At 40.3% G+C, this 25,009-nt stretch overlaps 1 protein-coding gene and 1 long non-coding RNA gene across 4 annotated transcripts; one reads left to right on the top strand and one right to left on the bottom strand.

Moving 5' to 3' along the window:
* Positions 1–40: 40 nt before the first annotated feature.
* On the top strand, positions 41–1,962 carry LOC135242933 (uncharacterized). The gene is made up of 2 exons (XR_010326507.1): positions 41–1,478; positions 1,562–1,962. It is a non-coding gene; the product is annotated as an uncharacterized LOC135242933 (long non-coding RNA).
* Positions 1,963–5,716: 3,754 nt separating this feature from the next.
* Positions 5,717–24,327, bottom strand: LOC135242928 (beta-1,4 N-acetylgalactosaminyltransferase 2-like). Of its 3 annotated transcripts, none has more exons than XM_064314266.1 (13): positions 21,344–24,327; positions 16,169–16,203; positions 16,015–16,031; positions 15,177–15,229; positions 14,636–14,785; positions 12,323–12,429; positions 11,844–11,881; positions 11,237–11,417; positions 10,906–10,992; positions 10,537–10,718; positions 9,993–10,136; positions 7,585–7,756; positions 5,717–6,677 (listed from the first exon to the last, which is right to left on the bottom strand). In XM_064314266.1, the coding sequence occupies exons 1-13, from the start codon at positions 21,490–21,492 to the stop codon at positions 6,487–6,489; spliced, it is 1,506 nt and encodes a 501-aa protein (XP_064170336.1). In that variant the 5' UTR covers positions 21,493–24,327; the 3' UTR covers positions 5,717–6,486. The 3 variants fall into 3 exon arrangements, with proteins under 3 accessions (XP_064170336.1, XP_064170335.1, XP_064170337.1); XM_064314265.1 differs by having other exon boundaries at positions 7,585–7,807; positions 21,344–24,324; XM_064314267.1 differs by lacking the exons at positions 16,169–16,203; positions 21,344–24,327 and having other exon boundaries at positions 7,585–7,807; positions 15,974–16,052.
* Positions 24,328–25,009: the final 682 nt, after the last annotated feature.

The raw sequence follows: 25,009 nt of genomic DNA, 5'->3' as shown, positions 1-25,009 counted from the left end.
TTCGACCACTGCTGAAGAGTGGCCACTAGTAAGGCCTGGGCTGGACCTGGAAAACCTCCGGTGTTGGACTGTGGTTCTGTTGGACTGCGGTTCTGTTGGACTGCGGTTCTGTTGGACTGCGGTTCTGTTGGGCTGCCGTTCTGTTGGACTGCGGTTCTGTTGTTCACTACTTGTACGTTCTCCTGCAGCGCAACACCTCGTAAAACCGGCTTATTTTCACAGGCTCAGACGGCCTTCCTGACTCACAGTCTGGGGGGGGGGGAAGAGATAAATGTGACGTTCTGCTCTCTCCCTCTCGCTGTCTCCTCTCTACAGAGATGTTCATGGACGGGCTGGGAGAGCTGCTGGTGGCCATATGTCCCGAGGTCGGTCTTAACCACCAGCGCCGAAAGGCGAATCCTCAGTACAAAAAATTCCGGAAGCCGGCCAAGAGCGACACCGACAACAAACTCTACCTCCACTTTTTCAAGAACCGTCTGAAGTGTATGAAGTGGTGAAAACTTGGGTCAAAGGTGTAGATATTTGTACTGCGCTATTATTGTGTAGGTACTCACGCATAATGAAATATGAGCGCTGGGCGACGTTTTGTGATATGACATTTTGGCCCGCAGTTACTATGGTAACTTGGCGGTGCATTTGTGTGCAACCAGGCAGCACAGCTCTTTGCTGCTTCTCAAAATGCTGCGTGTTTGACCACAAGAGCGTGTCTTTTTCGGGTTTAGCAGAGAAACTACAGCTCTGACATGATGTCTCACAGGTTACCTCCATCCCCCACTAGAGCTGGAAAGTCCAGGGGTCAGAAAGTAAAAGTCCAGCCTTGTGTTTCATATACGCACAAACTCAGCCAGCTGATTTAACTAATTGGTTCTACCTTATGCTAATTGGCGAATTCAGGTGATTGAAACAAAATACTGAGGAGGACTTCTACTTTCTGAACTTGGATTGTCCATCTCCGTGCCCCACAAAGCCAATGGATACCTTGTGCTGCAGTTGAACATCAGAATCGTAAAAGTTAATTGAAGCAATTTGAATATTTAAGAGAAAGGAAAATACCTATGCTAGAAAATACTGCCTTCCATAGTAGAGTGTCAGTGAATGCAACTTTTCTGTCCTAGAAGCACAGTTTATGTAGTACAGACATGGCATATTATTGTGCTAGCTGTGCTCGCTAACGGACCCTGTCAGGCTGCTTCCGCTGGCCCCCTCGTTGATGATGTTAGCTGAGTTCTTGGCAAAAAACTGCTGGGTTTAAATCTTTAAAACTTGGTCCAACAATCATTCTAGCTCACATTAGCTACAGGTTCTCTGGCTAGTTGGATAGTTAGCTAATTGTCTCAGTCAGGTTGCTAACCTTTTCTGGTTGGCTGGCTAGCTACAGTAACTGCCTAGTGTCAAAAATTTTATTCAACATCCTGAATGTAAGTGTCGAAAAAGCCTCAAGCATTTGGATATGTGTATTGCTGAGGTCATGTGGTATTGTCACTTTGATGAAGTTGCTGGCAGATTTTGTTTGCAGTTTCTACTTGCCATTGAGCGCCAACACCATTATTATCCTGTCCAGTCATATTTTACCTTTTTAAATTGTAATTATAAATTTTAATATTATTATTCATTAAAATAATATAGATTTAGCCATTACCCCAGATTTAATTAAATTAAGCCAATAATCCTTTGGCTTTGGGAAGCATAAAGAAGACCTGTCCGTCACAGTGGCCAGTACACATCTGTGGTTGTTTTTATTTTTATTTTATTCTCTCACTGGTGATTGTGCAGTCTGTTTTGCAGAATATTTTGTGATTGGGATTAACGATTCTTGTTTTTGTCTTGTGGTTTTTTCACATGCAAATGTTATATTACTGCACTCAGTTTGGGGGATTGTTTGGAACGTATGATTTTTGTGTCTTAGGAGATTTTATTTGTACTATTTTGGGTTTTAATAAATTTACAAGTGTTGTAAATGTAGTCCTGCTGTTTGTCCTTGAATCCAGTGTAGAATGGTAATACACTTTGCCTGCCTAACCAATTTTAAACAATTTACAGAGACGACAACCTGGCTACATTATGGCCAAATGCATCTGATTACAGAACTGTGAGAAGCAATTGATCCCCACCACTGCCCGTAACATGAACGTTCATTGACGGGATCCAAACTCACCTACAAATGAACATTAAAGGTTTAATTGGGAAATAAAACAAGATCACATGAAGAGATTGCTATAATAGGCTAGCTGTAGCTGACTAAAATCAGAGCTAGAGTACTATTCTAGGCGAACTGCTACTGACTGAAATTAGAGCCAGAGTATTATGCTAGGGTAGCTGTCACTGAAATCAGAGCCAGAGTGCTGTGCTAGGCTCGGTTCAGCTGACTAATATTAGAGCCCAGGTGCTATGCTAGGCTAGCTGTAGCTGGCTGAAATCAGAGCCAGAGTGCTGTGCTAGGCTCGGTTCAGCTGACTGATATTAGAGCCCAGGTGCTATGCTAGGCTAGCTGTAGCTGGCTGAAATCAGAGCCAGAGTGCTGTGCTAGGCTCGGTTCAGCTGACTGATATTAGAGCCCAGGTGCTATGCTAGGCTAGCTGTAGCTGGCTGAAATCAGAGCCAGAGTGTTATGCTAGGCTAGCTGTAGCTGAGGGAAACATTTTACAGCACGTCCTGGAGCTGACACTAAAGCTATTAATCATTACAACATCGTAATATCTGCCAGTTCAGCCAGCATGTCAGGAAATTGGATTTGAAATGAAACAATTAATATACAGGTATATGAGGTTAAAGTGCTGACTGTTAGCTTTAATTTGTGGGCATTTACATTTATATTGGGTATTCCATGTAGGAATTACATCCATTTTTTATTAGGTTTTTAGGAGACCAACAGTAATTGGACAGATTCACATAATCCTAAATAAAGTCATCATATTTAGTACTTGGTGGCAGATCCTTTGGATTTAATGATTGACTGAAGTCTACAACCCATAGACATCATCAGTAAAGAGAAGTGAGCCAGTTCCAGTGGCAGACACATGTGGAAGTTAAATGTGAGTGTATGCTTATATTGATTGTACAATTTATTGAAAGAGAAAAATGCGCTGTCCTTTCGATGAACAATGGCGTATGTAACAGAAAGAAATTTGTGTATGAGTCCTGTTTTTGCTGATAAGCAGAACATCAGTGGTTTATCTGCCTGAGAAGATGGAAGTGCCTTTTCGAACCATCTGTAACACCTTTGTTTTTCTCTTATCTCAGTTCAGGGGTATTTCCTCATTTTTGCTGCAGTACTCCTATTTTGTACTCCTAACTGCAGTGAGCTTTCCATGCATCGATGCAGTAAAGCTTAAAGCTCTAAACAGAGAAGCCATAACACAAACGCCATCATGTTTCACAGAAGGGGAGGGAGCTTTGGATCATGAGCAGTTCCTTTTTTCTCCACACTTTCCTATTTCCATCACTTTGGTACAGGTTAGTACTTGTCTCATCTGTCCATAAGACTTTGTTCCAGAACTCTACATTTTTTTAATTTATTTATTTTTTTAATTTTGTTTTTGCAAACTCCAACCTGGCCATTCTGTTTAAGGCTTAGCAGTGGTTTGCACCTTGCAGTGAACCCTCCCGAGGTTATGTTGATGCAGTCTTCTCTTCATTGTACTCTATGCCTTCATCCTGGAGTGTGTTCTTGATCTGTTTGACGCTTGAATATGGGGTTTTCTTCACAAGTGAAAGTATTCTTCTGTCATCCAGTACAGTGGTCATCTTTGGTATCCCAGGTTGTTTGCTACTGCTGAACTCAGCAGTGACTTCTTGCTTGTTAACAATGAACCATGTTGGTTTTGAAGCACCCAGTGATTTGGCTATGTCCCTGATTGATTTATTCAGATTTTTCAGCCTCATGATGGCCTGATTTACTAGCGTCTGAATAGTCCTTGGTTGACAGACAACAGCAACAGGCTCCAAATGTAAACGACAAACCTAGAATAACTCCAGACCTTTTGTTAGTTTTCTTGTGCGTGAACTAATGATGCATTGACGCATAGCTGGCCAAAAAGCAGATGAGCAGCCAATTGTACATTTACTTTTGGTCCCTTAAAATGGGGGAGGGGTGTATAAAAAGGGCTGTAATTCCTTCACGGGGTGCGTGATATAGATGTAAATACTCTCAAGTTAAAGCGGACAGTCTGCACTTTAACCTCATATTTGTTTCATTTCAAATCCTACCCTATGGAGTACAGAGCCAAAACAACCAAAATTGTGTCACTGTCCTAATACTTACAGACTGCACTGTATATTTGGCTAGAAATAACTCACTTACTCACTCACTTAAGGCACATTAAAGGAAAAAATTGTGTAAACACTGCGGTGAGCTTATCGCAAAGACATTGAGGATGACTTCCAACTTTAGCTTGCAAAGAGTGGTAAATTGAAATCCCAACAAAAACACATTTTCAACATAGAAAACGTTACTCATATTTTCAGGAAAAACTTTTCTTAAAAGTTTGCTTGAAGGCATACTACGCAAAATTTGTTAGCCTGTATCTTACAGTCAAAGAAGTCTCCTCCATCAACACCACCCACTCATCCCCGAGTATTCAACAGGGTCACTGACACGCAAGTTCATTGGCAACTGCCAGTAAATTTACTCCATAAATTACTTAGACTGGACATTACATCGTATGGTCAGGACCATGAACCAGACACATACATAGAGGAAAAGCAATTCCAAAGTTAACTCTAGTTCTTGAACTTTTGCTTCACTGTATCTGGGCCATTGGAGCCATTAACTAACTAGCAACAAACACTCCAAAATCTGATCCCAAACCACAGGCACTGTAGCCACACCCACGCACCCCCACACAGACAAAAGTACCAGAAACATCCCACACATTTTACAATAATAAATACAGGCAAAGGTGCACAAATTCGGTGAAAGTGCGTAAAGACAGAGATTGCCAGTGCATCATGGATATGCCTCAGCATGGTTTTTTAAAATTATATTTTTAAGGTAAAAAATCCTACATAGTATGCCTTTAAGGGGATTAAAAAAACTTGTGGTTTCTATGCTATAGTGGGGAAAATGTGCCTGAATAATGGACACCATTTCCCAGCATGCCGGTGAATTTGTCATTAACCGCATGTCACTCACGGGTCTTTTTCTGGCACAGGGATGATCCAAGAACAGAAACCGGAAACCTGAGGGGCAAAATGGATCCCACCTTCTCAATACAACACTGCCCTGAAGGTTTAGGGTTGCCATGCAACAAACATGTTGGGTTGCCCTCGTGAATTTGAACCCAAAATTATCTTGACATCAGATTTTTCCAAGAATTAAACTTCATGCAGAGGAAGGACATTCATCATATATTTCAGATATGGATTACAAACACATTCTGAGAAAGCTGCAGTCAAAGTGCCCCTTTTGGGGCATTTTTTGTACTCTTGGTGCCCCCTTTTAAGAGTACCCGTAATGTCTGAACTGTATATTTTATTTTTGTATAAATATCAGTTATAAGTCTACACATTATGTTTGTACAATGGTGTTTTCATTATTGTATGAAAAGTACAAATATGAATATTTCAAAAGTACCATTTTGATTCTGCTCATCTTTTGGTTTGTTTCCCTATAAAGAAAAATTCTAAGTGGATCTCTTTACCTTTTTGGGCTGCAGCCCATTTTGTGTGGCATAGAGCCTTGGGGGGGGGGGGTGCATTACATCAAGAACAAAATGTGTTAAATGTAACAAAAAATGTTTATTCATTCATCTTTCATTAATCTTTCAGAAACATAGGCATAAATCATAAACTGCATACACCTCATAATACATTGCATTTCATTTATCATTTTGTCAGATGCAGTTATTCATAGCGCCTTGCATAAGCAAAACGGATTAGAACCATTAGGGTCACAATCAATGGTAGCTGTCAATAGAAAACTTAGAAATAATAAATATACAAAACTACAACTTAAAACTTAGTGCTGTAGTTGGTTGGAGAGGACGCAGAGAATGCAGTGCTTCAAGAGGCCAATTGGTTTGAGGATATGGTTTTAGATGTAGCAATGCTGAGGCTAGTAATGCTGTGATAGATGTTCAAGTATTGGTGGGCTAAGCTGTTACATAAGCAGTACAAATGTGTTTTCAGCAGCAGAAGATTGACAGCAGCTCTGCTTCCTGACTGCAGTGGCCAGCTCATTGGATGGGGAGTTGACATTACTTCACTTGAATGCATTTGCAGTGGTTTCAGATGGCCAGGGATCACACAGGGTGGTGAATGTGCAATCAAAGCTACGTAAATTGCATATTTCTCTTTTTTTTTTTAAAGCATTTGGTACAAGCCCGGTCGTTCCAACCATATTTGGAAAAGGAGTCAGTCAAGGAGAAATTATGTCAGTGCATCTTTTATATGTACAGTACTGAAAAACTTTCATTTATAATTCAAATTAGCGTACGTACCGACATAAAACAAGGGTATTGTTGTAAGGTGCACAATCCCCGCGGATTTTCAGTACTTGATGCACTTCAGGTGATTCTTGACAAAGTGGAGATACATTTTAAGGTTGGTCTCAGTCTTGGGCGGATAGCGGTATTTGTAATACTGGGGATCCGACATCTTCCCCCGTTTAGCCTGGTGGCCGGTGGAGATCCCGGGACAGCTGCCCACGAGCAGCTCCCCCAGCCCGTCTATGAAGAAGTCTGTCAGACAAGGACAACGCAAGGGAACGCAGTAAGGAGACAGAGAAAAAGAAACACAGGACGCCGCAATCTTTGTGGTTAAAGATTAGGGAAAGGTCCCTCAACTGATTTTAAAAAATCAGTTGAGGGGCGACATAGCTCAGGAGGTAAGAACGATTGTCCGGCAGTCGGAGGGTTGCCGGTTCAAACCCCACCCTGGGCGTGTCGAAGTGTCCTTGAGCAAGACACCTAACCCCTAACTGCTCTGGCGAATGAGAGGCATCAATTGTAAAGCGCTTTGGATAAAAGCGCTATATAAATGCAGTCCATTTACCATAAAAAGAATCAGGAATCAGTCTGCCACAGGGACGGTCGGCTTTGCTTCTCGTGGGCTGAATATTTAATAGTTGCGCACATCTATAGCGTATTTCATTTTTTCCTTTCGTGCAGCTGACAAGGGTGTGGCTTTGACCCGATAAGCGAGAGGTTCTCGACTGCATGGATTCATTTTAAGAGTGTTCGTGGGCAAGCTGCTTCAGCTCCTGCTCCGCTTTCTCTCAGCCCCCAACCCCCCCACCCCCACCACCTCCACACACACACACATACACACATGTACACACACTCAACATGAACGCCTTGCCCGCAAAGGCAAACCAGTTGAACTATCTGTGTCCTTCCTAGACTGGCATCAGGCCAGAAAACTAAGGCTTTATTTAGACTATTTGATCTCAGTCTAAACAACAAATGATCACACAGAATCAGATATTGAATTGATATGATAGCATGATTAAAATGCCAGGTGCCTGGGCATCCGACTTTTGTCTGTTCAAATCCAAAAAATGTCTCTCTCTATTGCTTTGAGAGGGCTGGCACATGCATGCATTTCTCAAAATCAAACGACTACAGATTACCTGACGCTTGGCCTCACCTGAGTGGCCCACTCTCTTCAGCAGTGGGTCGAAGCCCACCTTACGCACGGCGTCCGTCCGGGCCAGGAAGAAGTTGGTCACCACAGAGGTGAAGAAGCAATCGGGGAATCCCGGAATGGGCTGGTAGTCCCCTTTCACTTTACGCAAACAGCCACCTTCCTCATCCCCCTCCTCATTGACCAGCATGAAAGAAAACGTGCTTGAGCTTACAGAACCGCCCACCTGGCATGAAATCAGAAATGACATGAGACAGAATCTTAGAAACATGGAATTTGGCTGAAGGCAACACAAATACAGGAGTGGCAGTTATTTTTGGCTGGACCGCAACAGCGGGGCCAGCCCTACAAACGCGAATGTCTGTGAGTGACTGATTGACTGACTGACTTAGTGATGAAGTTACACCATTGGTCGGCCGGATCACGCGTGTTAGGTCCAGCCATATACTAGGTTTTAACCTGGTCTTGTTAGTGATTTAAGAGAAGTGTATTCTGGGGGGCATTTTTTAAAATCCTGTTCCTGTAAATGTCATATCCCTCCATCCCTTAGTGCTCCATGTTATAATTATCTCTACTCTACTCTAACATTTCTATACATCACTGGACGGATTCCGGTTTAAATATTAAGGTTCCTTTCAATTTGTTTTCATGTCTATGCGATCACTCCACTGCGATCACTCCACTGGCTACCGGTCGCTGCCATGATCCGGTTCAAAGCCCTGACTCTTGCCTACACTGCAGCCAACAGGACAGCTCCCATCTACTTGCAGGACAAAAATCGATCCTATGTGCCTGCTCGACCACTCCGCTCTGCGGCAGCAGGGCACCTTGTAACCCCTTCCACCCGACCAAAGGGATCACAGAGCTTCTCCACCCTAGCTCCCCAGTGGTGGAACGAACTCCCCGTCCCTCTCTGAACCTCCCCCTCACTACCCATCTTCTGCTGTGGCCTGAAGACTCATCTCTTCAGACTATACTTGGACTAACTACTACCACACTGTATATTTCACTCTAAATACACCCCCCCACCCCCCCTTTTTATGACACTTGTTACATGTAGCCCCATCCCAGTACTTTTTGGTAATTTATACTTGTCCTAATACTGTAGCTTATTCTTCTGCCTAGTTGGCTTTGCAGAGGTTAGGTCAGAATAGTGTTCACTGTGTTCTTGGCTAGAAATAGCTGTACAAAATAGGTATTGTATCTTATTGAACCTGTGTTTAGTAGTTGTCTACGACCATGAAATGCACTTTTTGTACGTCGCTTTGGATAAAAGCGTCTGCCAAATAAATGTAATGTAATGTCTATCATTGTCCATGATACACATCGCCCCATGGTCTGGTATCAGTTAAGGCTCTGTTCCAGTGCGTGAATGGGCCCCATGGTCTGGGTATCCGTTAAGGTTCTGTTCCACTGTGTGGATGGGCCCCATAGCCTGGTAAATGGTAATGGTAAATGGTAAATGGACTGCATTTATATAGCGCTTTTATCCAAAGCGCTTTACAATTGATGCCTCTCATTCACCAGAGCAGTTAGGGGTTAGGTGTCTTGCTCAGGGACACTTTGACATGCCCAGGGCAGGGATCGAACCGGCAACCCTCCAACTGCCAGACACCCACTTTTACCTTACGTTGCCCCCAATGCTGGTATTGAATGCTGAGCATGTTAGTGAATAAATTTAATGTTCTATGCCAGTCTACCTTGAATGCAGTTGCATCATTCAAAACCAAGACCAAATCTTACTCTAGAAATACCACCTGGATCGACGATCATATACGCTCCTTAAAAAGGGATTGTAGAAAGGCTAAGCATAAATAAAAAGGCTCCATTGCTTTAAATTGATTATTACATCAGCATTAGAATGGTCAGTTAAAAACACTCTAAACACATATTTGTGATATTACACCTGAAAGGATTAAAAATCATATGCTTGTTTTCTAAGTGAAAAATAGATTTAAAAAAAAAAACAATTGCAAACTGCACTCACTACATTTCGAGCTGATGTGAAGCACTTTGATCTATGCATACTGGTGACATCAGCAGTCTTCAGAACTCGCTAATCTTTTTTGCCCCTTACATTCTGGCACTTGTTTGGGATCTAATCCGATGCCTCCCTGGCGCTCTGTCTGAATTTTCCTTGGTGTACTTGTTAGCATCTGATTTCAATTTCATTTCAAATTGTCACTGGTGCCACATCAGATAAAGCTGCAAACCAGCTAGCCACTGCACCTTAGCAGCACAGGGTTGGGAAATTTCATTTGAGACTGGCTTTTGTTTTAATTATGTCTTTGTTTGGTGCAATACTTTTATCACTCAGAATCTTCGAAGAGAACACAGATTAAAGAACATAAGTAAACCAATGCCCATTTTGAATTATCCTTCATTTCAAACTATTTCTTGTTCTTGCTTACCACATCCAGTTCAGGCTTAGACTCCATGATTTCTACAAATTTCTCAATCTTTGTTCTCTCTGTGAACTCAAAGTCATCATCCACCCACAGAAAGTACTTGGTGGTGACCTGCGAGACAGCAAGGTTCCTGCCAGCAAACCAGCCCTAAAGGGTAAAACAGAAAAATACTGAAAACAGCATTCAACACTCAACACTGAACACAGCATTCAACACTCAATACTTAACACAGCATGCAACACTCAACACTCAATACTGAACACAGCATTCAACACTCAACACAGCATGCAATACTCAACACGCAACACAGCATGCAACACTCAACACTCAATACTGAACACAGCGTGCAACACTCAACACTGAACACAGCATGCAACACTCAACACTCAACACTGGACACAGAAACGAATATGAATGAATGAATGAAAACTGACTACCATAGGTTATTATCTTTTAAAATCCAGCCCTATGTCTCTCCCTAATGTAGCACCATGTGCATACTGTACATGTACTAAAACTCTTCCAGCATCTCTTCTAAAAGCTGTACCTGTGCAGGTGGCATGAAGTACTGCTCAATGTTGCTGCCGTTCACTTTGCGTCGTTTAAAGCTGTCATCCGCAATGATGATTTTAATGTCTTTGTAAAACTTTCTAATACTTCTGATGAGATTGTTCAGTTTATCATATCTGAGGAAGGTCTTTGTTGTGATCGTTACTTGGGACTTGATATCTGCAATGAGAATCAAGATCTGCATTCTATAATCACACACACACACACTAAGGAGAATAAGCCAATCATTTCAACAAAAGGGATTCCCCACATGAAAGCTTTAAATTTGATTTTTAGGAAGTGAATGCATTTATGTGCTATGTTCTTTCCTTCACGAATTGCTAGGATTAATATTCAATTGACTCACCTGCTCCAAAGGCGTACAGAACTGGCACTGTAGGCTGTCGGATCACAATGGGGAAGACGGCTTTGTACTGCTCAAAGGTGAAGTGCACTGATGAATAATCAAAACACACGGAAAAACCAAACATTAATCTTGACAACTGAGATTAGCAGTTGGTACCGAAACATGTATTCTAGATAATCAGTGGTTGCAAAATTTTATTGATCTGACTCATAGCTTACTCCCAAGTTTGTTGGTATACAGACAAGCATAACCATGTGATTTCAGAGCTCATTACAAACCCTATAGACTGATGAGAGAGAGAAGTGGAACAGAGCTCAGGGGAGGGGCTTACCCAGGTCTCCAGACTTGATGCTGTACACAGTGCTTCTGTAGGAGACCCGACCCAGCAGGTCATTGAGAGAGTGCAGGCTGGAGGCAGAAATGGAGAGAACCTTCTCATCCTGTCCCTTCACTTGGTCCTTTTCCTGAAGACTTTCCACTGCCAGGACACCACCGCTCACGCTCAGTGTCACCTGCACATAGAATCCGCAGTTATGGAAGAGACCCGCAGCCTTTTCTCACATTAGTAACTCACTTCCCGGAGGGCCAAATAAACCCACGTTTATACAATGCAGACTTATTGCTCGGGGTTAAGGACTGACATTCCCGGGCAATGTTTGGTGATGTTATGGTAACATAAGCTATCATTCCAGCCATCATGTGTGTTAATACTATCCCTTTTCATATTTATGTCAAATTATGATTAAACATAAGTAACTGTGTTGCTGAACTGACTGCTTTCCTGTTGTTTTTTAAAAGCCAAAACAAACAATAATTTTTTGTCATTGAAACATACATGAGATGGAATGCCTATTCAAAGTAAATCTGAAAAAAATATGATATTAACCAAATTTTCCCAACAATTAAAATGAGAGGAGAAGTAAAATGTTTCTGCTTACCTGGTAATTTTGTTTTTGTACAGAATGCACACTTAAACCTGTAACAAAGAACATTTTAATAATAAATTCTGGAGAAACCCCTTTGTATACTGGTATCTCTCAGTTAAATATAGGAATCCTGTTACAATATTGTTGGTAGTCAACAGGGTAAATTAATATACACATTTTAAAATTCTAGGGTAAGGGAAAAGGAATACTGCTTTGGAGAATCAGCTGAGGATTCTGGAAATCACTCTGGAAACCCGTTTTCTACATGGTGGCAAATGAGAGAGTTCATTAATTGATTAATTAATTGATTAATTGAATAGAATGGCTTCAACTGATGCACTATCATTATGGAATGTCGCAATGTAATCTAGACATCATTTAAATGTTGAAAATCAATGTATTTACTGCCCTGGACCTCAAGGTTTCTCTGTTGAATTTAGTTTGAATTAATGGTGCTATGTGTAACTTTAATGTGGACAAATAATAAGTACCTGGAATGATGCTTGTTTGGAGAGGACTGACAATGAATCCTTGAATTGGATATTGCAGAGGCGAGTTTGGTGGAGCCAAGAGAAATTGGTTAAGTACTGACTTTTTCCTGTAAAAGACACAAAATCATTTTGGTATGCCTGAAGAAGTATATACTGTATGCAGTACAGGTGTATATACTGGTGTACATGTACAGGTATATGATATATTTACAATAATATACACTAGAGACACTCAAACCCGTAATACAACAGACTATTTGCAGATGACACATTTTGACCCTGTAGGGCCTTATCAGACAAATTGCCAGTGTATAAGACGCTTTCCCAAAAAATGTTTTCAAAGCAGCACTCTTACCACACAACAGCAGACTGTGGATAGACACAGTGAGCTTCGTAATGTCTGGGACAAAGACATTTTTTTCACGATTTGGCTCGGTACTCCACAATTTTAGATTTATAATGAAACCATTCACAGGTGGTTTATGTGCAGATTTTCAGCATTTGTTAAAAGGCACTTTAATGCATTTTAGTTTCACCGTGTTGTACACTGCCCCCATTTCGTGGCACCACAATGTTTTGGACACATAGCTTCACAGGGGTTTATGATTAGTCAAGTGTGTTCAATGGCCTCCTTAGTGCAGGTATAAGATATCCTTAAGTATCTAGTCTTGGTCCAAGACTTCTGATTGCGTTTGAAGTCCGTCATTGCCGTTATTGTCAACATGAGGACCAAAATTGTACCAATGAAAGTCAAGGAAGCCACTATGAGGCTGAGAAATAAGAAAAAACAGTTAACAACATAGGTCAAACCTTAGGCTTACCAAAACCACACAATTTTGTTTTGAAACGTATATGTATATAAGTGATATATGATGGTATGCCAATCCTCCTGCCCATTATTATTAAGATTATGAAAATATGAATTTATAGTAATTTATTATTTTATTGCTGGCCAAATGACTTTACAGCACCTGCTATTTTCAAAGAAAAAAATATATATTTTAGGAATTGTATTCCAAAATACCTAAGTAACGAAGGGGTGAGTGAGCAAGAAAGAGACAAATGGAGGCCTTCCTGTCTCTGCCTGACAACAGGCTCTGACATGGGAAGATGCATCTCTTGCTTATTTTGCCATACCTAAAATGCATACTACAGCCTGCCATACCTAAAATGCCTACTACAGCCTTCCATACCTACCATGCATACTACAGCCTGCCATACCTAACATGCATACTACAGCCTGCCATACCTAACATGCATACTACAGCCTGCCATACCTAACATGCATACTACAGCCTGCCATACCTAACATGCATACTACAGCCTGCATACCAATGCTACTACGCTCATACCTACATGCATACTACAGCCTGCATACCTACATGCATACTACAGCCTGCATCCTACAGCCTGCTACTACCTATACAGTGCCATACCTAAATGCTATAAGCCTCCTACTAACATGCATACATAGCCTGCCATACCTACATGCATACTACAGCCTGCATACCTAAATACCTACAGCCTCCATACTACGCATACTACAGCCTGCCATACCTAACATGCATACTATAGCCTGCCATACCTAACATGCATACTATAGCCTGCCATACCTAACATGCATACTAAGCTGCATCCCTAACAGCCTCTAAGTGCCATACCTAACATGCATACTACAGCCTGCCATACCTAACATGCATACTACAGCCTGCCATACCTAACATGCGTACTACAGCCTGCCATACCTAACATGCATACTATAGCCTGCCATACTACTACAGCTCAAGTTTCTCAGGAAAGCGTTTATCCGCTCTGCATACCGCTGTGCGAGACTATGCTCTTACAAGCTGCAGCAGCTGCAGGTAGAAGCAAACGGAAGCAAGCAAAGTGGACAGTGTCTGCAAATCACAATGCCCGGCTCCCATCATGACAGCTGTCAATCATTGTCACTATCTGATACTATTGTCATTTCACCCAGCCCTAGTAAATGGTAAATGGACTGCATTTATATAGCACTTTTATCCAAAGCGATTTACAATTGATTCGCCAGAGCAGTTAGGGGTTAGGGGTTAGGTGTCTTGCTCAAGGACACTTCGACACGCCCAGGGTGGGGTTTGAACCCGGCAACCCTCCGACTGCCAGACAATCGGTCTTACCTCCTGAGCTATGTCGCCCCTTAGTAGATACCAAAATCTTTAGATCTACAGACCTATGCTTTTTACCAAAAAGCCTGTAATGTCAGTGCTGTTCATTTCTGTTCAAAATGTGTGCCAATTAGTTCTATTTCTGGCAACTGCGCAAAACCACACTCACCTGATCAGATGGCTTTTGTACTGCTGAGCTCTGTGTTTGACAATGTCGTCGAACTCATCCAGGTTCAGGATGCTGCTCAAGTTTGAGGTTCCCTTTGGACAGGAACACGACTTTCGCTGATAGCTGACATTGGGCATGGGGTCGTAGATCCTGCACAAGCACAACACGCATCGGAACATCAATGAATATAACTGAACAGGTTCAGAGACACCACATTGCTATCTGCCTAACTCCATGCCATGCTCATGAATGCAGCTGAGAGTTCAAATATGCAGTTCAGCCAAAAGACAACATTAATCATAGAGAAAGCCTCTGTTTCATTTCATGCCTTCTGGCACTGATAGGGATGGGTGGACAAACCGGATCCACAACAACTCTCAAGCAGAGGTGTGTCTTCCACATAACTGTCTGTCGAGGTTTCGCCTTTTTTTCGCCCTTTTTTGAGCTGCTTCCTGTAGACTCGCCAGTACCGGGTACTGGTTTTTGTTTGTGTTGCAAGCACGAGTGTCGGTTTGCCTGCTCTGATGACGGGGAACCTTACCTGGGCTCCAGGTGAGCGGGACTACTGGTGGCAGGAAGGGTGAAAGGAGGATCCTGCCAAAAAAAAAACGCACGTCAGTGGCCATCAGCCGGGAGAGCAGCGGAGAGCTGGCGGAAGTAGGCCAGGGGGCATCGTTGGCGCATTGCCACCTGGTGGACTGTTCAAGGGACTCAGCCCACGACTCCTGATTCCAGCGCATGCAGTGTGCGTGTTACTACCGCCATCCAGTGGCACAGGTTGGTACTGCACAAACTCATTCACCACTTCCCTATAAAGTCCGCATGATAACCTAAACAGAGAATAAGATGTCACCTCTGAAGAAGTGGTGACACGTGCTGTGTAACTCTGTTAGAATGCCTGGCTGTGTTGGGAAGTGTGTAACTCTCTTCGAATGCTTGGTGGTGTGAGTAAGTATGTAACTCTGTTAGATGCTTGGTGGTGTGAGAATGTGTGTACCTCTGCTAGAATGCTTGGTGGTGTGAGGATGTGTGTAACTCTGTTAGAATGCTTGGTGGTGTGAGTAAGTGTGTAACTCTGTTAGAATGCTTGGTGGTGTGAGGATGTGTGTAACTCTGTTAGAATACTTGGTGGTGTGAGTAAGTGTGTAACTCTGTTAGAATGCTTGGTGGTGTGAGGATGTGTGTAACTCTGTTAGAATGCTTGGCGCTTTGACGAAGTGAAGTCTGTAGATGTAACTGGCTCTGGGTTGAAGTCTGTAGGTGTAACTGGCTCTGGGTTGAAGTCTGCAGGTGTGTGCGCTCTGGAAGTGTGAGGTCAGTGGAGGTTTATTAATTTACCAGAGGGTTGGTGTGCTGTACTTGAAGGCACACATGCTTACCAGTTTGGTGCTCTGTGCTGTCATCCCGCGTTGCCCAGAAGGGAAAAAAGGGGGGGGGGGGTGCATATTAATTATGCTGTTTTTGTGATTTTTAATTTTTTTTAAACAAACTGTAGAGATATTAGAATCTCATTTGATTAATAAGATTGTTTACCTTGTCCAAATGCTGTTTGGTGGGTTGCTGGACAACTGGAAGAGAAACAGATGGAGGAGTTCATAATTTATTCACTATGGCACCTGCTGTCATTAGTCACGGCAAGTTACTAATGCCAGTAACTAGTACCTCATGCCAAACCCTTCCAGCTACAAGTCTAGCGAATGTTATACCTTAAATTCATTGAATTCCCATATACTATATATTATTTACATAATGCTAGTACTTGTCTGTCTTAGTCTTAGTCCATGTCAGCATATGCCTTTTGCTTTTTGCTTTACAACACTGAAAATGCACCAACAATCCCATGCATTAATTTAACTAGTCTCTCAAGAGTTTAAAGGGACCCTACAGTTTCTGTTCAGATCATGAGAAACACTGAAATTTGCTTTTTAGATCTGAGTGCAATTTATTTGCAGATAACAAAGGCAAATGCTCGTTAAGTGTAGCTTTTATTCTGAAATAATTTCATTTATTGTCTTGAATAGAATATTGTCTTGACTTTTACATCTAAGATATATATTTAGCAGATGTACAAGTCAAAACAATATTTTATTCAAGACAATGAATGAAATTATTTCAGAGTACAAGCTACATTATTTCAAAGTACATGCTACACTTAACAGACCTATTCCTCTGTTATTTGCTTAATGCAATGCACTCAAATCTAAAAAGCAAATTTCATATATGTAAAGATCAGTGTCATGGACAGCATGGGTGAGACCAGGATAAAGATCAGTGCCATGAACAGCGTGGGTGAGACCAGGATAAAGGTCAGCACCACGGACAGCGCTGGTGGGACCAGGATAAAGATTAGTGTCATAGACAACGCTGGTGGGACCAGGATAAAGATTAGTGTCATAGACAACGCTGGTGGGACCAGGATAAAGATTAGTGTCATAGACAACGCTGATGGGACCAGGATAAAGATCAGCACCATGGACAGCGCTGATGGGACCAGGATAAAGATCAGTGTCATGGACAGCATTGGTGGGACCAGGATAATTCAGTTAATTTATGTGAATTTATTGAACAACAATTTAAAGAACAAACTTTTTTCAATTTCAACTTACAACAACAGAAAAAAATAAGTTTTACTCAAAAATAAAACTACTTTCCTTTGACTAATTACAATTATTGGGAGTCTATCCAAAAGTGTTGTTTTTTCATGTACAAACAAACGCCAAAATGCAAAAAAATTATTTTGAAGAAATTAGGAAAATGGCATTAATTTCTCCTGCAGGCAGTCTATTTTTTTGATCCGGAAGTCCCGAAAATGGTAATGAAATCGAAGGGAATGATGGCATGATTTCTGAGGCCCACGTGCAGCATGCAGACATGGTGAAGCAGTTTAGATGTCATTCAATCAAACATTAGCATGGGCAAGATCTTAAGTGACATGGACCGTGGTATGATTGTTGGTGCCAGACGTGGTGGTTCCAGCAGTAACAGCTGCCCTCATGGGATTTTCAGACACTACAGTCTCAGGAATTTAGAGAACGACGTGATGAAAAACATCCTGAGAGGCTGTTCTGTGAGCTAAGCTATCTTGTTAATCTTGTTGATTATGGGTAGACTCATATAAGGTAACGGAAAGGCCACACATTTCAGCTGCAGAAGAGCATCTCTGAATGCACAACATGTAGAACGCTGAAGCGGACGGGCTACAGAAGCAGAAGACCATGTCGGGTTCCACTCCTGTCAGCTAAGAACAGGAAGGTGAGGCTACAGTGGAAACATGATCACTAAAACTGGACAAATGAAGAGTAAAAAAATGTTTCCTGGTCTGACAAATCTTGATTTCTGCTGCAACATCCAGATGGTTGGGTCAGAATTCGGAGTAAAATGCATGAGTGCATGGATCTGTCCTGCCATTTTTCAACAATACAGGCTGGTGCTGGTGGTGTGACGGGAATGTTTTCTTGTTACACAATTGGCTCATTAATACCAACTGAACATAGGAGTAAAAGTGCTGTCACAGACGACTATGTGCAGAGAACCTGCTTGTGATTAGGTCTGGATTGCCAAAAATAAAGAATCAGCTTACCAGAATTGGCAGTTCAGGAGTGACTGGCATGATATGGACTTTCTGTTGAAATACCCGAAACTGGAGAGAACCAGTCGGGCAGGCTGCAGAATCCAGCCCACATGTTCGAACAAAGGCAATGAAGTTGCATGTTTTGATTCATTCCTTGGCACTTACCACAGAACAGGAAAACCTTCAAAATAACTTTGAACCTGGAACTCACCTGACCGCACATATCTTTTTAAATTTATTTATTTATTTTTTTTACGGTGATAACATTCAATTTCACAGTAATCATAACTCAGATTGTCGGTAATATTGTGACAGAGGTCATCACAATTAAGGCTGTAACTATACATCACTAAATGGAGCTTAGTGAATGGGACTCAACCCCCCACCACCATTGCACCATTTCTGTGCCATAAAGATAAATGTATAATATATTAAAATATATCAAAAAGAGTTGTAGATGGTGCACTCTCCTTTAAAAAAGTTACTAATCAGTTGAACATGCAAATTACTGATTTTTCCTGAAAGGTGATAGCTGGTTTGTTGAATTGATTTTGTTGAAGGTTCTGTATGAATGAATGAATGAATGAATGAATGAACGAATATAGTTTTCGGTCATACATTGTAAGGAACAAATCATTAAGCTTTGTACACTTATGTGTTTTTTTTTTTTTTTAATTTACATTCAATATTAATTTTTTTTAGTAGCATAACTTATTCCTCAGAATGCCAGTGAGTTTTAATATACATGTAATTAAAATAATGCAAGTGGTATATTAAAACGCACTGGTATTCTAAAGAATATAAGCTATGTTACGAGGAAAAGTTAATATATGATGTAATTATAAACAAACACATAGGTGAGCAAAACTTATACTTACAGAACCCTTGATTTCTATCATAGAAAATCAAGGGTTCTGTAACTATAAACAAACACATAGGTGAGCGAAGCTTATACAGAATTATTATATTATTATTATTATTATTATTATTATTATTATTATTATTACAGGATTTCTATGACAGCTCGTGAGGAGTTAACATAGGAACAGCAAGCCACTAATATGTGCACCTTCACCAGGAAGATAATTTGATATTTCTGACAATGAAATGCTGGACATACCGTCCACATAGCAATGATAACATTGCACAACGACCTGTCATCGAACGGTATTATTATTATTACAGGACCCTTGATTTCTATGACAGCTCGTGAGGAGTTAACATAGGAACAGCAAGCCACTAATATGTGCACCTTCACCAGGAAGATAATCTGATATTTCTGACAATGAAATGCTGGACATACCGTCCACATAGCAATGATAACATTGCACAACGGCCTGTCATCGAACGGACAACTTTAGTGGTGATGACTCTGGGAACGGTATGTCTGAGATATCATATAAGCCTGCTGGTGTACATGCATGTAGCCTCCATTCAGCCCCTCATAAACTGTCATAGCAGGCGACCAAAGCCCTTAGGATTGAATTCGATCGGATCCTAAGTGCTGTGAAGATAAGGAACGCTCATACACTGAGGGGACTGCAATAAAATGACTGATAAAAGGAGTTTATCTCCTCATCACCAGACCCACGTTTTTAATTTGAAAGTTGTGACTAAATTATTCACATTTTTGTGACACACATTCGATGTGTTTTTAAACCTTTGAAGTTAACTAATTTAGGCATTTTGAAACACAGGGATCCATAACACCTTCTAAGGTGATTAGACATGCCACTGAGGCTTTAGAACATCAATAATTGATGTAAATATGGCAAAATGCATCATCATTTGTATTTTTATTGTTGTTATTATTTATTATTTTTTTGCCATTGCTATACAGTAAGCATATTATCCAGGGTGTAATTTTAACAGGAATGCCAATAAAGTTTCCTGCTCTTCTGCAATCTGAGCCCATCAGTAGCACACAGTCCCCTGAGTCTGTGAGACAGTCATGGAACGAAACACAAGGCACTCCGTGGTGACTCTGCTTTAGAGTGCAATGAGATGAGCATCCATTTCACTCAGTTACAGATTAAAATCTGAGGACCTGTAAACTCAAAGAATGTATTTTCAATTCTAGTTACAAAGCACAACTAAATGGGAGTAAGGAGATTGACATTTACGTGGGAAGGGACAAGACGTAACCTTGACAACTAACCGTGGCCAATCAGACCTTACAGGTTCGGGCTGTTCAGCTACCTTGATGTTTGTTTGTTTTTTTTCGTTTTGTTTTTTCTTGAAAGATACAGGACCTACGCCCAACGAATGAGCAGTTCGGTTGGCAGAGAGGCATATTTCAGTTTATTTTGGGGAAGAGGAGAAAGCTTTTAAATGATAAATGCTAAAAATCCTTTAAATGCGCTAAAGCTGTCTCTTTTAAAAGCTACAGGCTAAAGCTGTTTTTTTAATGCTAAATGCTAATGCTGCCCCTTGAAGGCTTAAGCTGTCTCTTTTAAAGGCTAAATGCTAAAGCTGTCTTTTTAAAATGCTAAATCTGTCATTTTTAAATGCTAAAGGCTAAACCTGTCTCTTTTAAAGGCGTGTTGAAGGTGTTCAGGAGGTGTTTGCAGTAAATAAAAGGGGATTATGAATGTGAGGGGTTGGGAACCCCCTTAATGCCCAACACAAGAACATAATTTCATGGATGTGACATTTTTCAAATTTCAATCAATCAATCAATCAATCAATCAAATAAATTACATTTTTATTCAATTTGCTATCATAAAAAACCTCTGAATGCAGACAGTAGAAAAAGAAGAATTATGTTTCAGTTTCTAGTCTAAATTCAACATTTCCCATGAAGCCATTAATTTCCTAAAAAAAAATATTCTCTCATTCAAGAAGATAAACAGCGTGTTGATATCTTAGAACATTAAAATACAGAATACACGCTGAACCTTTGAACGAGCACAGAAACTGAAACTTTTGCCATAATACAGTGCAAAATATAACAGAAACCATAATGCAAACATATTTTATCCACCCACTGGGAAGTTTATTGAATTTCTTGTCCCTTCTATTGTTTCCTGATACAGCTCTAACAACTGACACTAAAAATGATTTGGGGATTGTAGAAGACTAGATACACAGTGACAGATCAAATGCTGCACAGAATCAAAGCTTGTTCATAATCTTACCCTTGAAGAGGTGATGACTGCGTCACAAGGTTCAAGTAAAATAAAAATATCGTCAGTGCCCCGAGGATGAAGCAAACAAATAGGATTTGTTTCAGGGAGCTGGAAGTCATCATTCCGCCTCTGAAATTGGCTCCGAACCAGGAGACCATTAAAAAACAGGAGTTTCGAATTTGCTCATCAAATCCTGAAAGACTAATGTAACCGGCATTCACAAAATGCGTGAATGCATTGAGCACAAAAGAGGTCTTTGAAAAGTCCTCAGCCGGAACCTGCTGCTCCACACCTATGATCACCTACATCACGAGTCACCACAGCACGTATAAGCGCGAGAGGGCTTGTTGTAATTTCCAAAAAAAAAACAGGAGCCAGATCGTTTTTTTTTTACTCCTGTCAAAGAAGAATCTTGAAAGAAATGAAATGACTGGCTGGGCAGAGGCTTGTGACTGAAGGGAAAAACTCTCCCGTCCAGAGCTGAGGACGCACACAGATTTACTTACGCTGACATACCCTTATGGGGGACTCAATGCGAATACACATACACATGTGCGAATACCATGAAAGAAAACCTTGATTGTGTGTACTTTTGTCATCATATTTTTATCTCAAATCCAAGTATCTTAAGCGAAAAATAGCAGATTCCGCTCTGTCGTTCCTACACTTTTCGAGGGCACTAATGCTGATAGTCATATTTGATAATCCATTCCACATCACACAGACTATCCTCTTATCCTGGTATTCAATTTACATGCATAATAATTCTCCACATAGTCACATAATCTGGCATGATGGATATATGTTATATAGAAATAAATCACTTTAATTTGGAAAGTGGGCCAATAATAATATTATTTGAGTTATATATTCAAAGATAGCGGGTTCTCCTCTCAATTATAGTGAATATGATTTTTTTTTAATCTTGTTACAATATTCCAATTATGACAAAAGCATTTGCTTCTGTTTTCAGAGCTGTTCTCTCATCGATTATTATGCCTATGATGGGGCTGAACAACCAGATTTGACAGACTGTGCAGTCCTTAGATTTTTTAATATGCCAGTCAGTAAAATCCACTACATTCGCAAAATACTCTACTGATAACCTCTAGCCTTTTGATTGCCTTTGGAGTGTTTTTGGTGTTCGTCAACATGAGGACCAGAGTTCTGACAACGAAAGTAAAGGAAGCCATTAAGAGGCTGAGAAATATATATATTTTTAAAAACAAAAAAAAAAAACAAAAAAAAAAACAGCCGGAGACATAGACCAACCATTAGGCTTACGAAGACCAACTGTTTGGAACATCATTAAGAAGAAAGAGAGCACTGGTGAGCTCAGAAATTACAAAGAGCCTGGTAAGGTTGGAGAAAACATGCTACAGATGCTATTCCATATATTTAGAGATAACATATTTGGGTATTGCTCTCTTTGCTGGTAAATCTCATTTGCAATAGTAACCAAATGCAAGCACAATTTGCCTGTGGGAAAACAAAGCAGTTAGCTGGTGTGGAGATAGTGACACTCCCACTTCCCCCTCCGCCATTGTCACATTTGGAGGAGGTGGAAGAGTTCACAGCTCTGGACAGTGAGATGTGATAGAGAGTGAGATGTGATAGAGAGTTAGATATGCTATAGAGTGAGAGAGAGATTGGTAAAGAGTGAGATTTGATAAAGAGTGAGATGTGCCAGAGAGTGAGATGTGATAGAGAATGAGATGTAACAGAGAGTGAGTGATTTTGAATTCAAACCGAAATATTCAGTTCACATAAGCATTCTTATGTACAGTCCTATTGGCAGTTCATTTTAGATTGCTGAAACAGAGAGCAACTTTGTTTTGAGCAGTGGCACAGCTAAGTTAAAAAAAACGTGAATATTTTGTATATACATTTTTTGTGTGTGTGTGTGCGGTCTCTAGTGTTTATTTGAAGTTCATTTCTTACCCAAGACCCAAGAGATCAATAGTATAAATTCATAAGTCTTCCATCTTATTGTGTGCTGTATTGTATGTACTGTATTTTTTATTTTTTTATTTTTTTCTATCTTAATCTTTGCAACACCAATGCATTATAGGCCTCCATATACTGTACAAAACAGCAAAAATCCAAGGGCACCAAAAAATGTGGAAAACAAGCATAGACAAGGGGAAAGCTGAAAATCTGCACTTTAACTACAGTTGAATTGTTTGATTACAAATCTAAAATAGTGGAGCACAGAATCAAATCAAGACTCCAGAACCCTGTATCCGATCACACTTTTAAAAAAAACTATGGCTGAAGATCTTTCCACCATTACTGCACAAAAAATGTAAATTCAATCCCTTTATCTGTCAGAACTATCACATCGCTCTCATCTTTCAAGCACACAAACAAGCAGCACATGATTACAAACCAGTCATGGCCCTGCTGACCTTTACTCTGGACCAATTCCCAAAAATGCAACCTCTGCCTGCCTTTTTTTCTTACAGTATCTTATTCTACCTTTCCTGTTCTCAGTAAATGTTCTTTCTGCGGATGACACACCCTCACACAGTGCCACCTACACACGTCTCGCTCACACCTCTCTTTTGCTGTCTTTTCTTCCTCTCTCTTTGTGTTTATAGTTAAGCGGCAGGACAGGAAACCAGTTTTTAAACTATCGAGCTAAGTGCATTGTGCAATCCTGCAATACCTCTGCGCATTTTACGGTAAAAATAAATACAATTTAAAAATGTTAAAATAAATTAATAACTTAAATTATGGAAGACCTGATTTCCCTTACATCTGAATTTAAAAATAACATATTTTTATCTCTTTTTTTTTAGGTTTTAGCATTTTATCACTCTCACTTTTTCTTCAGAAATGCTTTAAAACTCATTTTCATTAATGTATTTCTGCATTGCTCTGAATGAACATGATTTCCCTTAAAAAGCTTAGTTAGAACTTTTTTTTCAGTTTTACATTTTTCCTCATACATGAATGAAACAATTTTAAAGCACATTTTCATTCATTTATTTCATTGTGGTTATTGAATAGAAATATAATATAAAATATTTTAAATAAATATATACTGTATTTTCAAACTTATTTTCATTCATTTCATCATGTTTGTTGAATAAAGATAAATTCTCATCATTCTGAATAGGAAAAGCACACATTTAAGATTTTGCATATTGATTTTGCACACTTTTTCACATTTCACAGTAGATTTTGTATTTTGCTATTTTTCCAGTGGGATACATTTTTCATCATAAATACTCTCGAAACCATTTCATTAATTTATTTCACCATGGCTGTTCAATCAAGATAATTTCTCATCCATTTGAATTTTTTTAAAGCCCATATTTACATTTTTTCACTCTTCTTTTTGATGTTGTATTTTTCAGCTTTTCCTACTTTGGGTCATACAACAGACAAAAATGAACCACAGCAGAATTTTATCAAGGTCAGTTTATATTGTATTTACATTTAATTGCCTATTTGACTTCTATTACCTAGCACCGTAGCCTTGTGGCTATGTTAAGGCACTGTTCCAGTGTGTGGATGGGCCCCACAGTCTGGTATCTGTGAAGGCTCTGTTCCAGTGTGTGGATGGGCCCCACAGTCTGGTATCTGTTAAGGCTCTGTTCCAGTGTGTGGATGAACCCCATGGTCTGGTATCTGTTAAGGCTCTGTTCCAGTGTGTGGATGGGCCCCACA

This window comes from Anguilla rostrata, chromosome 17, assembly GCF_018555375.3.
Source record: "Anguilla rostrata isolate EN2019 chromosome 17, ASM1855537v3, whole genome shotgun sequence".
Classification (NCBI taxonomy): Eukaryota; Metazoa; Chordata; class Actinopteri; order Anguilliformes; family Anguillidae; genus Anguilla; species Anguilla rostrata.
The sequence above is the reverse complement of the archived record's forward strand: the minus strand, read 5'-3'. Positions and strand labels throughout refer to the sequence as shown.

What these genes read in the sequence shown, in the direction of transcription:
- LOC135242928 (XM_064314265.1), bottom strand. Translation starts at nt 21,492, where the DNA reads ATGGTCTCCTGGTTCGGAGCCAATTTCAGAGGCGGAATGATGACTTCC. An exon ending in CAGTCATCACCTCTTCAAGG is followed by an intron (nt 16,204 to 21,343) that starts GTAAGATTATGA and finishes TTTCTCTTCCAG; the next exon opens with TTGTCCAGCAACCCACCAAA. An exon ending in ACTTCATGCCACCTGCACAG is followed by an intron (nt 10,137 to 10,536) that starts GTACAGCTTTTA and finishes TTTACCCTTTAG; the next exon opens with GGCTGGTTTGCTGGCAGGAA.